The sequence below is a fragment of the Heliangelus exortis genome, chromosome 2 (genome assembly GCF_036169615.1).
Source record: "Heliangelus exortis chromosome 2, bHelExo1.hap1, whole genome shotgun sequence".
NCBI lineage: Eukaryota > Metazoa > Chordata > Aves > Apodiformes > Trochilidae > Heliangelus > Heliangelus exortis.
In genome coordinates, this window is record NC_092423.1 from 42,985,631 (window position 1) to 43,000,482 (window position 14,852).

Consider the following 14,852-nt stretch of genomic DNA (forward strand, 5'->3'; position numbering starts at 1 on the left):
CATGACTCAAAAGAAACTGGCAATGAGAGCACTGAACTGCCCTGAGTCTGGCACTGGGGTGAGGTCCCTGTGTTCTCAGAGCACAAGGGCCAGAGGAGGAAGGGTGATGGCAAGGAACAGACCCAAGACTGGTAATCTACTTGCTAATTCTGCTGTAAGATTGACAACCAAGGCCTAAAATCCCATAAATAAGTCTCTGCAGTAAATGGAATAAAAGGCTGTTACACGAAAATTACCTGCGTGCTGCAAAGTAGGAAAAACTGTTCAAGCTAACACACATAAATTTGTATATAGGATGTCTGTGGTTTTTTCAGTGTTACATGCTCTGAGTTTTAGCAGGGACCAGTCACGAAAGTGCCATGGTAGAGTGGCTGGCAAGAAGCATGGAGAGCAATGAGAACTTGCATTGAACAGTAGCAAAGAAGTGTAGCAAAGCTATGAAAAGCAGGTAATACAAGCAACCTAGCAGCTGTTCAGATGGGGTTGTGTTACCCAACAGGTTTCATCAACTGAGGGCTCCAACTTAAGTGATATCTTGTAGTGGGCAAGAGTTGACCCAACAGTTGCCACATCAGAGGAGAGCAGACTCTAAAATAGTTTGGTATTTGCTTTAGGCATTAGGTGTTATAAATCATCCTGTTTACCCAACTTGTTGGAATTTTCTACCTCCCTCCTCATCCCCTTAAATAACAACTGTTAAGTGATCTGTGCTTGCAAGCTGGGAACTCAGCTTACTTTGAGCATCAAGTAATTCAGCTCAGTTACTCCAAGTTCCTGGGTGGAAGCTCAACTGGTGCATTTGTTGCAATGCTCCCCATTTAAACACAGTCCTTCCCACTGCCAGGCAAGCCCTGCTAGAACCACCAGGCTATTGCATAAAAGGCAGTCACCAATTTCTACAGAAATGTCTCAGACAAGTTTGGTCTGGGAACCAACAGTCAGCTCTGGGCTCTGTGGTGTGAGCAGCACGCAGCAATAAGGCTCTCCTCACAGTACCTGTAAAGGGGTTAAGATCCTTGGCAGCAGTTCTGAGCCAAATCTTCCTTTGCATGCCCTAGTAGCAACTTCAGCTTCTGTGCATCATCGTAGCAGAAGTCTGGCTACCTTGTTCTCTGAGGAAACAAGCAACTTTTCCAGCCATGAAGCAACTGTTCGTGCTATGCAGACTCCCATCTGTCTGCCTTTGCCATGTGGGAGCAATCTACTGAAGTGTTTTGAACAGACATTCATACTACACTTTAGCCCTTCCTGTAGAAGCTACTCAGCTGTCTTTATTAGGAAGCAGCAAAGGCTACAAAAACCACATTGATAGCATCTAAATGCCAAGCTTAAGTTGGTCTTATTCTGTTAGTATCTATTAGAGTAGGTTCTATACAAGGTTAAAATGACTCCTGAGAGTAGGTGAGCAAGGGTGTCCATTAATACACAAATACCCTACTTTTAAAAATAAGTAATAGACTGAAAAATGTCCCAGTGATGCATCCACTCATCTGGATCTTTTGCCAGATCTGTCACTTTTATTCAGATACTATAATTAAAGAGCAACTGGAACCTGGACATTTTAAATGCTGGTTTTAGATGTTCATAAAGCAAGCAGGGAATGGAACCAACTGGATGAATGTGACTTTACAGAGCTATATCTGAATGGAAATGCATGAAGTTCTAGAAGCATCTTAATACGGTTTATCTATGTTCTTTTAACTGATTTTTTCCACATCGCTGCTGCTTAACAATAATATTCTTGGTCTGAAGTTCCTGCCACTATGTTTTACCTAGGAATGAAAACTGAATCATTAAGTTAACAAAACTTTTCTTTGCCTGAAAATTTCCTTTTATTTGTTTTTTTAAGAACCTATTGAAGGACTGAAAGTAGACTTCAGCGAGTACATAAAAGTTTATGTGCTGATTACAAGTCTAGGTGTGAAGTTTAATTCTTTGTATTGAATGAGGTGTCACAGGCTTCTTATTAGCCTTCCAAGGTCTGATGAGATGCCAGTTTAATTTAAACGTTCTCTGGCACACAGTCCTGTGCCTTAATGATCACAGGCTGCTCTGCACTCATGTGCATGTTACACAGCAATGCTACCATCACCCACTATGGCTCACAAACACTGTACCATTTTGCCCAGTAATTTTAGGGACATTTAAAGCAAAAGAATGATCTGTTTTCTGTAAATATTGGCATTACTGTAAGGTCCCAGCTCTTACAATTTTATTTGAAGCTCTACTGAAACTCGTCTTCCACAGTTCCATTTTAAGAGCAATTCTAAGCTTCTGTAGAAAAACGTCTCAGTGACACTGATAATTAGAATGTTGATGAGAACTTGGAAAATATGTGCTTTAAAAACCATATGTGAACATAGAGATAAAAATCAAAGGAAATAACCTTTCTGGTAAGACCACCTATAGCGTATTATAGCATTCTATATACATATATATATATATATATCATAAATAACTCCATTAACACCAATTGCTACAGTGATCCTTCATCCCCTGTAGGTGTAAAACCAAGTACAATAGGCATAGTTGGGATGTGTTGGTCGGGGTTTTGGTTTTGTGGGGATTTTTTTGGCTTTTACATTTAAACTCCAATCCAGAATTTATGACATTTCTGCCCTCAAGAAAATGAAAAAGATGTTGGCAAAGAGCAGAACGAGCACCCTGATTTCTGAGCCACGGACTGCCCTGAGCACTCAGCACCTCATACTAGAAATCCAGTTGTCCTAAGTGCGCATCCTTGCTCCCAGTCTCCTGCTTTCTCTCAGCTGTCTGTGAATTATTTGATCCCAGTGGAACAATGTAAGAGGAGCATTCATTGTATTTCAGAATAACCTATGAACCACTTTAGAGACTTTGATTTCATTCACATCCTAACTCTAGACAAGGCAGAGGATGGAGCTAACCTATGTGTTTTGCTTGCCTGTTAATTTAGAAGACTTTCTAACTGAATTCTGTTGGATGAATTTCTTCAGTATGTTCTGCAACCACTTGCTGGTTTGGGCCCCACAGAAACTCAGGAAACACCTGCTATGGAACTTCTGGAGGACTTTCTAGCCAAGTAGCTCAGTTTTGCCAGGCTATGAGTGGTTATGGAAGACTCGAAGTAGTTGACAGCTGACTAGAGGCTCTGAAGATTTATATTTTGTTCTTTAAAAAAATATGGATGAGGATTCAGAAAGTACAAAAACAAGTTACATTCAGACATCCCTCAAGCACATTTAAGGGCAAGACCATCCTTTCTCTTCCTGAACTTCTCTCAAAACTTTACTGACTAGTGTCACAAAGTAAAGTTTCTTCTAATTTAGTTCTCACTTGTATTATCAAGGAGCCAAGTTCCTCTTCCTCACACCACCTACCAAGAGATTCCCATTTCTCCATGCTGAGGGAAGTCTTCATGTACAGTCAGTAAAAAGCTGAAAATTTGAAAAAATTCTCTTTTCCTTGTAATTCTATAAATAGAGGAGGAATTGTTACACTAAATAATATTAATGATAGTAGTTATTTTTATGCAGTACAAAGAATTCCAATTGGTCCAAACATGCCACAGGCTTCCTCTTCTGTTTTTATGGCTGTTTTTGTTTTTTTTTTAATAAATCTTCTTCAACTTATTTATATAGACTTTAGAAATCCAGACAATTATGATCCCACACCCTCAAAATTAGGAAAAAAAAAAAAATCTGAAGTTAAAATTTCTGAATATTGCTTATACATTTATTTGCAGCCAGGCTGTGTTCAAGACTAGGTAAGAACCCACTGGCTTCAGCATGAGTTGTAAAATCCACACTAACTCTATTGTTGAAGAACCTCTCCCTTTCTCAAAGGCTGGCTACTTTGGACATTAAATTGCACACAGCTTTGTTTAATGCTCATAACCTACCCTGATGGACCTTGCCTAGAAAGCTCAAACATGCAAAGAAACCTCATTATCCCATAGCCTGATCATATCTTCAGTTTCACATCTTTGGCTGAATCTTTGAAAATTCTGTACTTAGCTACTGATGCCTTACAATTGTGGTTCTTCTCCACTTGTCAGGAAGAACAAGAAATAATAGGATTTCTAAAACATATGTTCACCACAAAAAATCAGTGCAAGAGAACCTGCTTGAGAGGAAGAATGGATGTATTTCTGGAGAGCTGGCTCTGGTAAAAAAAAACAAAGTGAATATTGCTTAGTGAAGGTAACAGAAATGAAAGGGGTAAAAGTGGACAGTGGCCTATGCTCAAATTTCATTTCTAGTTTTAGATGTCAGCTTGTATTCTGGATGTCTAATGCTGTTTTGGTCTTGTACTATTTAACAGCAGAAGGGTCAGCTTGCAGGTAAGGATGCCTAGGCAGAGAGGGAAGAAGGGAGGAACATAATTTGTCAACTTAATCAATAGACAGAATATAAATATTGAAGGTAGAATCAGTATCTCCCTCCTTCAAACAAAAGTGCACAGTGAAGGGCACTTCTGGAAACAGGTTGGCATGTGGCTTGAAGGTATCCTTTTAACAATTGCAACACACCACAAAAAATGATGGCCTGTGTGGCTTGTATTATTGCCTGATCATTTCCAGATGTTGATTAACAGATTTGCAGCCTCGTCAAACTCCTCTTTAATCTCAGCTTGTCTTTTTGTGCTATGTAAGAAGAGTAAACAAGAGGACCTACACACAGATTTCATACACTAGTACTGATTCTGGATAAGATGTGTCTTAATACATTATGAGATAATAGTGTAGTTGAACCAAATTAAGTTCTTGTTCATCACGTCACTAAATCAAATAATTTTAAGCTTGTTAAACTGCACAGGGGATTACAGTGAAACATTTGATTCAGCATTACAACTGATTTTAAAAGCTTATCATGCAAAGCCAATACAAAGCACAGGAAACAGTAACATCAGTAACTAGAAATAAGCTAAAATTTTTTTTTCTTAACTTACAATCACTATTTACAAAATAGCAGTTATCAGTAAATAGGTTACCAGTGGCCAGCTACAAATCTCAAAAGAGAAAACGATTCTTATTTTTAGCAGCATCCATTCAGAAATGTATTCCTGCCTCAGTATTGTCCAACCATGAATTTACTGTCAATAAGCAATGAATATAGAAGCCTTTTAGCTGCTAATTGTGGCTTACTATTTACAAAGTTTATTTTAAAACTCATTTTCATGCAAGTATAAAATACTAATTCCATGGATAAACACACATTTGTTCACCACTCTAAGTTATATACATTGTATTTGCATCTAATATTCAGAGAAGTGCAAAGTCCACAGTGACGCAAATAACAACAGTTTCGCAAAATATTAAATGAACTCTCAAAAGGTATCAGGAACGGCATGATAACGTTTCCTTCTGCATACTGCTGAAATCAAACATTTTTGCAGTAAAAGAACATACATTTCAGCTACATTCAAGTGATTACTTTATTACCATATATTATGTCTTACAAACTTTACTGGAGATGAGCAAGAGAGCTACAAAACCATACCTTAACGCAAGAGGTGTACTGCATGGTACGTGCAGGCATAGCAAAGGAGAGAGAAGAACTGGAAAGAAAAAACAAGCTAAGAAAATTTGTACAAAAATGGATAGTAATACTGACTAACACTGGGTTATAATCTTACTTATAACAGACCTGAAGGGCTAATAGAGATTTGAGTTTAGAAACATCTGTGCACTGTAGGTACAGTTTGGTGCAGATCAAGAGTGCACTAATACAGTCAATGTTGTACGCATAAGATAATGCACAAAATACGCTGATATGCATATAAACAACTAATTTGTTTACAGGAAGGAGGGCAGCACAGCTGTAGCACTGCATCCTTGGCACTTAGTGATAGGACAACATGTATTTGGTTTAACTAAATTCACAAACAGGATATATACTGGTTTGTAGGTTGTAAAACATACATTATCCCTTTGAACCTTCCGGTTTTACAGCATTTTTCTAATTTTCAAGTTCTAATGCAAACATGATACACTAGCTAGATATGGAAGACGTTTCAGATATTGGCTTAAAACAAGACCTTCAATTAAAACAATATCAAAAATTAATTCCAATTACATTAATTAAATCTGTTACTGATGTCTTGTGCTGAAAACAGAATCTGAAACGTTTACATAAACCCCCAAAACCTTCAACCCTGTAATACAACCCACAAGGTCTTTATGGGCTTTTCCTGAATAGTAATTGATTCCTTAATGTCCCTTTCACATGTGGTAATTTCACTTTAAAGAACTGCTGAAGTTACTAATCTGAACAGTTGTAACTGAACAAAAGTGTGGCCTAGCATATCATATCACACAGAATGGAAGAAAATATGCTCTCCTTCAAAGAAAACATATTTCAGCCATGAAAGGATTCCAATTTTAAGTGATTGTCTCTGTATTAAACAATATTAACAACCATCTGGAGGGAGCCAATTTACTTTTGCCCATTTTAAACAAACTGGCTAAACTGCTATTTTATATTATATTTAACAAATGCAATAAAGTTGTTCTTAACATATAATGATGTAACACTTTAAAATTAACTGATTTAAAATATTTTACAAAGACATTTTATTATATATGAACTATACAACACACAACAGTATGAAATATTTTGAACATATACACATTTCTGTATTTTTCACTTACATTATTATTTTGCACCAAACATTGGTGTCTGCAATTCTAACAATCCTCTCAGATAAACACAAAACAAAAATTCAGTCTGTTTCGTGGATGTGTGGGTGTTTTTGTTTTTTTTCCTGAAAATAAAACCTATTACAAGGAGAATACATCTAATGACATTTTTTTTTCTTTTCCTATTTTCATATTTTGCACAAACCTTTTCAAATTGACCAACAACGTACATAAGTATAACCTTTCTGTACTTTCCAGTGCAATTTGCTAGGGCTAAAGTAAATCAAAACTGACCCTCTCCCTGCTATGAACACTGAAAACTGCAGTCAAAGTAAATGTCAATACCAATCACTACTGATTCCTTTCCCCCTTATTTAAAATGCAATCCTTTTCAATATCCAATTTAATGAAAGTATTTGCATAGAGCAGCCTTGTATTATTTCTAAAGAACATTATGAGCATTTTAACACAAGATAAGGCACATGTTTTTCAGCATTAATAATCTAAGACTAATCCTGAGGATCTGCGCCTCCCCCCTCAGCAATATCTGCTTTTTTTAATATACCCTGTATTACCTGAAGAAAGCAGAAAAGCAGTATAAACCAAAACTCTTCAGCTGAACTAAATTCAGAACATTAATTACTCCTGATAATAGTGTCAATCAAATCCACAGATAAAGAATTAAGTTTCTATCTAAACAAATTATCTTTAGGGGGAAAAAATATACAGCCAGTAGCACTGTAGATGTTAGATAAAATTCACATAATATGGTTGACATTTATAGTGAGTTTTGCTAAAATAAGCTCCTATCAGAAACAAGGTAGCTACATTGTGAGGCACTTAAGGTTGACAAGAAAAGGAGGAATGCAAGGGGTCTTTTTCACAGAAAACCTGAAGTTGCATATCATATCCTTGTATTAAGCCTTCTATTAAAGTGCTAGAAATTGAGATTTAAAACAAAAGGATTTAAATACAAAATAAGTGATTAAAGAGCTTAGTATGCATTAAAATGAAGTGCTTTTGATTCTCATTAATTCAGAGCTTTTTAATAGATTTTTAAAAATAAAGTCTGGTAATAATCCATGTGTGAAATCATCTTCCTTGTGCCATTGATGCTATTTGTAAAGTGCCCAATTATTTTACTAAATAACAAAACCATTTGCCTTATCTTATGTTGTACAGCATAGTCTGTAGTACATATGTAATCCATACTGCAATGACACAGTTAATCTGATGGAAAACAGCACATGTATACTTTCAGTCAGAAGTTTTAATTCCACCTAAAAAGCCAGGTCTTGGATTACATATCCACCAGTATATAGTGCAACCAACCTCATATTCTCAAAATGTAATTTAGCTGTTGAAGTCCGATGCTCAAAAATAGACTTAGCAAGCTTTTCCTCAGAGCAGCCTTAGGCCCAGACAAAATCACAGATGGAGCTCTAGATCTGAATCACATAAATCCACTAGATGCCAAATCTGAGAAGGATCTGGGTTCTGTTGGATGATGAAGAGGCTGAAGGTGTGTGGCAGTCTGTGCATTACTGATCGCATCTAACTGAGAGGGATATGCTTCATTTACATTACCTCCATTGAGACCGTTTTGGAACTGGCAGGAAAAAAGACAATATAATGGTTAGTATGAGAAACCAATTAATTCTTAAGTTCTTAAAACATAGGTTGGATGAAATAATTCTAAAATCTAAGTAAGAGGTTTAAAAAAATTTTTTTTTTTAATTATGAATGACAAGAATCTAATTTGCATCATTAAAGTAGGGTCTGAATCATGAAACTTACCCACGTTGATGTCAGTGGGAGTCCTACTCCCAGATAAAAACATTGCTATTATCTAAAGCGTAATACTGTTCCCATTTGTAGAAAGTACAGTCTGACTGAGCACTAATTTCCACCCCAGCTGTTACATGCTAAAAGCAACTTATTTACTACATCTTTGCAGGTCTGCAATAGGATCCAGACTTCACAGCTCTTCCAGGAATTCATGTGCAGCTCTTTTCTTAAGCTGAGTGTACTGCACTCAGTTCCCAGGCTGAGCTGTCATAGGGTGGGCTTTTTATCCACAGTTTTCATAGTGGCAATGTGAAGTAAAAGCAATGAATGGCTTTCATCAGTCCTGACATAATTGTTCATAGCATTACTTTAATAATCTGATAAGAATGCTTCCTTGTCATGATACAGAAAAGTCAGTTAATCTACAAAATACTCCATTCAGCCATGCAAAGAAAATACAACAAAATATTTTAAACGTTTACATCATCTTTTCAGGAGTAGCTTGCACTGTAAGTACTCATTCATTCAAGTTTTGTCTTTAAAACATGTATTAAAAAAAAAAGTCATTCACGTGTCAAAATACACCAGTTTTTGGAAACATTTTTCCTCCTACACAAACACTAGGGTCTAACTGTGCACCGTTATCCAATTTTAATAAGACTATAGCCATGTGAAGTATCTTTCTAATCAAAGTTGCCGTATATTTTAAGACAGCTACAGTAACATTAGGTAAGATTACTTCTGATAGAAGCAGCTTGTTTCACTATTCTTACAAGATGAGCACACTTGTTAAAGTTTCTGAGGAAGTTCTCAACACAGAATCTAGTAATCAGCAAGAATAACATAATAAAGAATAAAGAAACACCAACCTTAATCAAATTATTTAAAGCCTTATTTGCCCTCCTCCATCATGGAAAGTGTTTTTAGGCTACACTGCCTGTGATGCCACTGCAATTACAAGTTAGGCAGAAGGTGAAGGCAGATGACCACACCAGACCCTTCAGCCTTTCTTATCCCCTTGCCTTATCACATAGAAATCACCAGGAGTTGGAAGGCTGAAGAAAGGACAGCTATCATGGCAAGAGTAGCAAGGTCAATCCTCTCTCAAGACTTCAGCCATTGATAAGGATGTCAGTGTGCCAAATCCAACCACAAAAATTGGCCTTGCTTTAGTCAGGCTGTGTGAATGTAGGCTTAGATGTTAGTATCCTATCTGAGTAGTAACACCCTTACTAAAGTTACCAATTCACAATAAAATCAAAGCTCAAGTTTAATATCATAAGTAGTGATACGTTCTCCTCATTTACAATAAAATGTGTATTATTCAGCATCAGGGCTTTGGTAAAGGTAATATTTTACAAGATTACTTCAAGTACAGAAAATACACTTCTGACTTATTAGTTCCCATTGGTTCATATATTTTGAAATTTTTTACTCATCTGATACAAGACTAGATAAAAATCTTTGTAACATAAACAGACAAAAATACAGGGTTATCTTTCCCTAGAGCAATGATGTTTCTAGGTAAAAAACATTTCTACATTAAAACCCTTCTGAACGTGACAGCTTTGGTTTACATAGAACCTTCCTTTATCCTCAAACTATAAAAATGATAATTGGCAGATGTGAACAGAAGTCAAAACTGAGTAGAGTCTGATACAAGAGATGTTGCCATTCGGTCATTTTTTCATGTGAGCAGTGTACAGCAGTATAGGTTGCAAAAGTCAATGCTATTTAGTTTAGGAACAAGCAGTCTCTTCCCACTCCCCCACTGCACTCAGCTGGCAAACCTAAATTTTAGCCCCATAGGGATTTGGAGATAGTGATCAGGTCTTTACGATCACTCTTCCACAAAAAGGTTAGGGGGAATAATCCTTCCTTATCTCATCAAGAAGTCTACTCCTCTTTTAAGCTCATTTGGACAAATGTTCAACAGTTCTCTTCAGTGGTAAACAGGACCTAATGTGCCCAAGGGTAACATCACTTCTGCACTAGGCTTCTGCTTGTGCAATGCTACCCAGATCCACACAGCATGGACAGACCACATCAGGAGGGACTGAATTTGCCACTGAACAACTGAAGATAACTTTTCACAAAGTAGCCTTTGTTCATTTTTCGTAACAAGCTAAAACTCATTATTATTATTATTACAGCACAGCATTCTACTAAATATGTATTAACAGACATTCATTTATTGCATTCAGAGATGCTTAGTTATTAGTCACTAAACTTTTTACAGATCAATGAGAACAAACATTAAAAAGGGAGCATAGCAAAAATTAAGGCAACACAACAAAATAATCTACAAATAAATATATTTGAAACCAACCATTAAAAAAAAAAAAAAAAAAAAGGAATTGTTTCTGTGCTGACCATTCAAAAGTGACACAACACACCAGCATAGCTTTTGTGGAAAGAACAATTCTATACTATTACAGAGATGAACTTGGATGACCCTGGTACTATTTTGCAACCCTATTATCAAGCAGTATGAAGGACTAATAGCACTGACCACAGCCAGACAACATACAGCCAAACACTGTGCAAGCTTGCACACTGCAGTTTGCCAAAGTCATTTCAGCCCTTGGGCACTCAGGCAGAAGTCATTCATCTTGCTGAACTGTCCTATATTTTAGATAAATTTGTGTAATTTTATTGTTTTTTTCCACTAGTAAACCAGTTTTACACAAGATATATTTTATACTTGAATTAAGTATATTGAAAAAACAGGTATGTTCTGCTTGCATTCCTCTCTTCTGTCTTGTGCAGGTTAAATGCCAATTAACACTTTAAATCTGTAAATGCTTATAAATGTGCATAAGCATTTGTAGGCTCTGTACTTTGGAACATTAACTCTCTAAGGTAAAAATAAAGAACTGTGGCTGTGTACTTGAGCAGCATTAACAGAAATTGTGTGATTTAAAGTACTTTAACAAAGGTCATGCAGAATCAGCAACTGCCTTATGTAACTGATTATTTTTTTAAAATTATTTCTAAGTAAATTTTACCTCTGAAGAACTGTGCTTAAACTAGTAGTCTCTGATAGAGCCAGGCTCCTCTACTCTACAGCTTTTATTATGGATTCTCCTTAACACAGTGTAAAAAAAGTCCAACTTACCTAATCTCAATGTAATTTTTTCCTGCTCTTGTTTCAGCAGGCAATTTAGCAGCTTGAGGAGCAAGCTGACTTTACTTATGTCTATATATATAGATATTTTTACTGCATCATCACATGTAGAAATGCAGTTCACAGTATTTTGTGCTGCTTACATGATATTATAATCTGGTAATTTAAGCAATCCTAAAATCAAAGGATCTGAGTAGTTAGTAAACACTAACATTTTAACATGAGTTATTTTTCTGGATCCATCCTTAAAACATATTTCATAAAAATGAATGTGCCAGACAGTATTACTGGAATAATTCCACTCCTCTATAAAAGCTACATAAACAAATTCCAAAGTTTTGACCAATCTGCTTTTATTTTGCTCCTACTGGTAAAATTACTGTCAGGTACAGCAGAGTAGTTCACTCCTATAGCTTTAATACTGTCACAGCTTTGAGGCTGTGGATACAGTTACATAAAAACTTGATTAAATGCAACTCTCTTTATCTCCTGAACAAACAGAGCAAGGACATTCACATATTACTAACCCATCGCTTTCAAGCTCAGTGGATTAATTATGACAAACTGCTTCCCAGTCACCATCTGAAACAATAAAAACACAATTCAAAATGGAAGCAATGTATAACAATGCTCTTTACCTTGTTCAACAAGGTTTGTTGGCTTGCCATCACGGGATCATACTGCATTTGATCCACGCAGCTGGGCTGTGCTTCCTGGGCGCACTGGTACATAGAGACAGCGCCTGCATAGCATGTCTGGGGCGTCAGCATCACTGACTCAGAGCTGATCCCACACTCACGATTTTCAGGGACTTGCTGCAAACAGCTGAGAAAATCCTCCAAGTTGGAAGAAGCAGAACAGGTCGATCTGTCAAAACCTGCTACAGGAAAATCCATTTGAGCAAAATTAGAAAGCTGTGGCATCACAGCTGCGGGTTGCTTGTAAGGAATAAACTCTTGCCTGCATGCGTAAGGGGAAGCGTTTACTTCGGATTTGTAAGAAAACTCGGATGTAGTGGCATGCACGCCAGGGAATACATATTGCTGGGGTTGCTGCTGTTGCTGTGAGCAGCTAAGAGGCATGCTGGTGCCAGAGCTCCAATTTGTGAACATCCCATTGACTTGCATGTGTTTCATCTTCTGACAGAGCTGCTGCTGCTGCTGCTGCTGCTGCTGCTGCTCCATGAGCTGTTTCTGGTGCTGATGAAGTTGATGTGGATTTAATTCTTGCTGTACCAAGCAACCTTCATTCTGGACCATAGGCTGCTGCTGGTTACAGCCTGAATATAAGAAGTCAGACTTATTTAAGGAATCCTGAACATAGGTCAGGATTTCATCAGTTATGTCAATGTCCCCAATATCATCCATACCAGATAATTCAGTTTTAAAAAATTCCTCATCCTGCTGAATACACTTCAGATCTTCAAAGTCAATACCCAGATTTTTCATGATGCTGTACAAATCACTGGTTTTATTATCTTGAAAGAGTGCTGCACTGTCTTCAGGAAGGGGAACAGTACTGTCCTGGGAACACTCCATTAGCTCCCGTTTGAGAATGTTGTGATTTCCAGAAGGTAGAAGGTTATCTGTCCAGCTGCTGCTAACACCACCACCCAGTTCATCCCTGCTGTCCGAAAAGAAGTTTCGCTCAAAGGAAAGTTTATGTGATGCTGGAGGGCAGAGATACACAGACTCATCCTGCCTTAACATGGCACCAAGGAGGGAGTTGGGATCCACGGAATCGCTGTGTAGCGTCGCTTTGGCTCCTTTTCCTGTCGTGTTTTTACTCTTCGGCTGAGAGGGATCCATAAGGCTCGACATAGGGAAAGATACCTCATACAGCACAGCCTCACCAGTGGCAAACATGAAGGGCAACTTCATGTTACGCTTCCGTAGGTGTTCTGCTCCTTCTTCATCTCTGAAAATAATTCAGATATTCAGCATAATATGGCAGTACTAAAAAGTTACTGAAATCTTTTTGTCCCCTGGAATTAATATGAAAAAAAAAAAAAACCAAACAAGACCTATTATATTCCTAGGCATTTTTCAAATTCTTAGCTATTCCAGCTCTACTTGTCTGAGTTAAACCAAGAGGCTGATTATGAAATAAGGAGCTTATGACTGTAACACTACCTTTACATATTACATTTGTAATTAAGTCTAGATTGCATACACTATTTTTTGTGCATTATGAGCTGAAATGAAAATAAGTGGGCTTTGTTCCATGCATTGTTTTCCTTGCCATAGCAAGTAAATGCATACTTCAGTAACGATTTCTCTCTTTCTCCATTTCACAGACTTCTTACCAAAAGTTATTTAACCTCTGTAATACTGAATTCCATACTACGTAGAACGTAGCTCAGTACCATAAAGGTCATAATTTCTTTAGGTTGTCTGCTATTTCTTCTATACAGCCGACACTGGATTTCTCCATTTTTGCTAACAGGGATGCTGAATTAAAAATAGCTTGGATGGAATAACTTAATGCTTGTATCATTGCTCTTATTCTTTATAAGAAAGCAAAATGCCCAAATTTTACGCATAAAGGACTAGATGTTTTCTTTTGGGAGTTCAGAATTTTAAGGGGGTGTATTGGAAAACAAGTAAATTCCTTTCTGAATATAAACAAGTTTAAAAGGTTTTAGCCTTTGAAATATACTGCTTTAAGTGATGACTACTTACGTCAGAGGTCTTTGTGTGGCAATGATGTAATCTGGTCTCCCATTTTTGTATACAAGACGTGCATTTGCCTGTACCCAGGCCCATCGGTTTTCTTTGGTTAGAAGCCTAAATACAGTCATTCCACTCTCACCTGTCTTCATCACTAGAATTAAAGAGTAAGCATACTGTTTACTGTCCAGTGAACACCAATAGGAACTCTGGCATGTCATGAAAGTAATCCCATTTGCAAATCAATTTTACAAATCATATGTCCTTCATCATCCATTTCTGTGTGGCACTAATGCATTCCTAATGAAACAGAATGACTGCTCGCTTGAAGTTGTCTAATTTACTGCCAAAATGAGTCAAATCTGCAAGTAAATTCTAAAATACCTGGTACAGATTATAAACATCCTATATGGAGCTTCATCCATTATTTCTACAATAATAGACATTATTAAATACTGGAACATGTTAATGACAAAAGCCTAAGCCTCTTTTATATCCAAAAGGTGACTATTACTTAAGAACTCAGAAAGCACATTAGCTGTAAATCAAATGTTCATATTTTCACTAGTTAATGAAGAGGTACTTCAAAATTCATTATTTTTTATTTCCCCTTTTACTTCACTAGCAATGCTTGATAAAAATACTATAT

At 36.9% G+C, this 14,852-nt stretch overlaps 1 protein-coding gene across 1 annotated transcript in view; it reads right to left on the reverse strand.

Moving 5' to 3' along the window:
• Positions 1 to 5,114: 5,114 nt before the first annotated feature.
• Positions 5,115 to 14,852, reverse strand: part of AHR (aryl hydrocarbon receptor) — a 63,631-nt gene continuing 53,893 nt past the window's right edge. The window contains exons 9-11 of the mRNA XM_071735776.1: positions 14,216 to 14,357; positions 12,173 to 13,451; positions 5,115 to 8,228 (exon numbers count right to left, since the gene is read on the reverse strand). Coding sequence (XP_071591877.1) covers positions 8,073 to 8,228; positions 12,173 to 13,451; positions 14,216 to 14,357 — 1,577 coding nt within the window. The 3' untranslated portion in view covers positions 5,115 to 8,072. The remainder of the gene's footprint in view (positions 8,229 to 12,172; positions 13,452 to 14,215; positions 14,358 to 14,852) is intronic.